The sequence below is a fragment of the Acanthisitta chloris genome, unplaced genomic scaffold (assembly GCF_000695815.1).
Source record: "Acanthisitta chloris isolate BGI_N310 unplaced genomic scaffold, ASM69581v1 scaffold29441, whole genome shotgun sequence".
Taxonomy (NCBI): Eukaryota; Metazoa; Chordata; class Aves; order Passeriformes; family Acanthisittidae; genus Acanthisitta; species Acanthisitta chloris.
Genome location: NW_008655866.1, coordinates 292 through 1,463, shown reverse-complemented (window position 1 = coordinate 1,463; position 1,172 = coordinate 292). Strand labels below are relative to the sequence as shown.

General features: G+C 55.1%; 1 protein-coding gene across 1 annotated transcript; it reads left to right on the top strand.

Annotated features, from left to right (window-relative positions):
* Positions 1-3: 3 nt before the first annotated feature.
* LOC103811151 (troponin I, fast skeletal muscle) lies at positions 4-560 on the top strand (the record flags this gene model as incomplete). The annotated part of the gene is made up of 2 exons (XM_009084104.1): positions 4-156; positions 462-560. Coding segments are annotated over 2 exons (252 nt in total), but the record flags the coding sequence as incomplete, so codon positions are not given.
* Positions 561-1,172: the final 612 nt, after the last annotated feature.

Here is a 1,172-nt window from a genome sequence, read left to right as displayed (position 1 = left end):
CTCTTTGACCTGCGTGGCAAGTTCAAGAGGCTGCCCCTGCACAGAGTGCGCATGTCCGCTGATGCGATGCTGCGGGCCCTGCTGGGCTCCAAGCACAAGGTCTGCATGGACCTCAGAGCCAACCTGAAGCAAGTGAAGATGGAAGATACCGAGAAGGTACTCCTTCCCTCTCCTCTGTGCCTGTACAGGAGTTGACCCCCATTTTTCAGGGCTCACACCTCCCTGTATGATAGATAGGACTGAGCATGAGTCTTTCTCCATAATGTTCTTCCTGCTCAATATTTCCTCATTTGGCACCCATGATGTTGAAACACGAGGGTGCAGTCCAAAAAGCATGGGTGGAACTGAGTTCCTGTAGCTGCCGTGGGGGTTTCCATGGGTAGACAGATGAAGGGTCCTGCCCACATGCGTTCTTACCTTGGGTGTCACCTCTCATACCAACATGACCATCCCTCCCCCAGGAGAAGGATCTCCGTGATGTCGGTGACTGGAGGAAGAACATTGAGGAGAAGTCCGGCATGGAGGGCAGAAAGAAGATGTTTGAGGCTGAAGAGTCCTAAGCACCTGCCTCTCCACACCTGTCCTGCTCTCACGGCTGTCCCCGTTGCCCTGCTGGGCTCAAGGGCACTGACTGGGTGCCGTTTCTCTCTAGTTTTGCCAAGAGCTGCATCTTGGCAGCAACGATGTAAATAAAGCTTTGGTGGGAGAGTTGGGTGTTGCCTGCCTGGGTGGCCAGACCCTGACTCATGCCATGGTGCCAGCAGGGTCTGCCTCACTGTGGGAGCCCTGGTGAGGATGGGGATGTTTTGGTGCACAGAGTCTCTGCTGTTGGTCCCACTCCAAAGCTGGGGATGCTCATGCCCTTCCCCAGTGGTGAAGAGGTGAAGAGATACCAAGCCCCAGGTGGTGTTGCAGGACCTCAACCCATGATGGCATCAGCAGAAAGCCATGGGGAAGGACCAGAGCTGGGAAGGGAAGTGAGGGGTGATGGCTGCAGGGCAGAAACAGATCCTTCAACTCTAGCAGACTTTGAATGGTGCAAACTCAGGACAAAGTCAGCAGCTCCTGCAGCAGCACCCTGGTACCACTGCATTGTAGGGTGCTGTGGTTTAGAGATGTTGGCAATCACCAAAGTGGCATGGGCAGGCAGGAAGGGGGGGGGGCAAAACTCT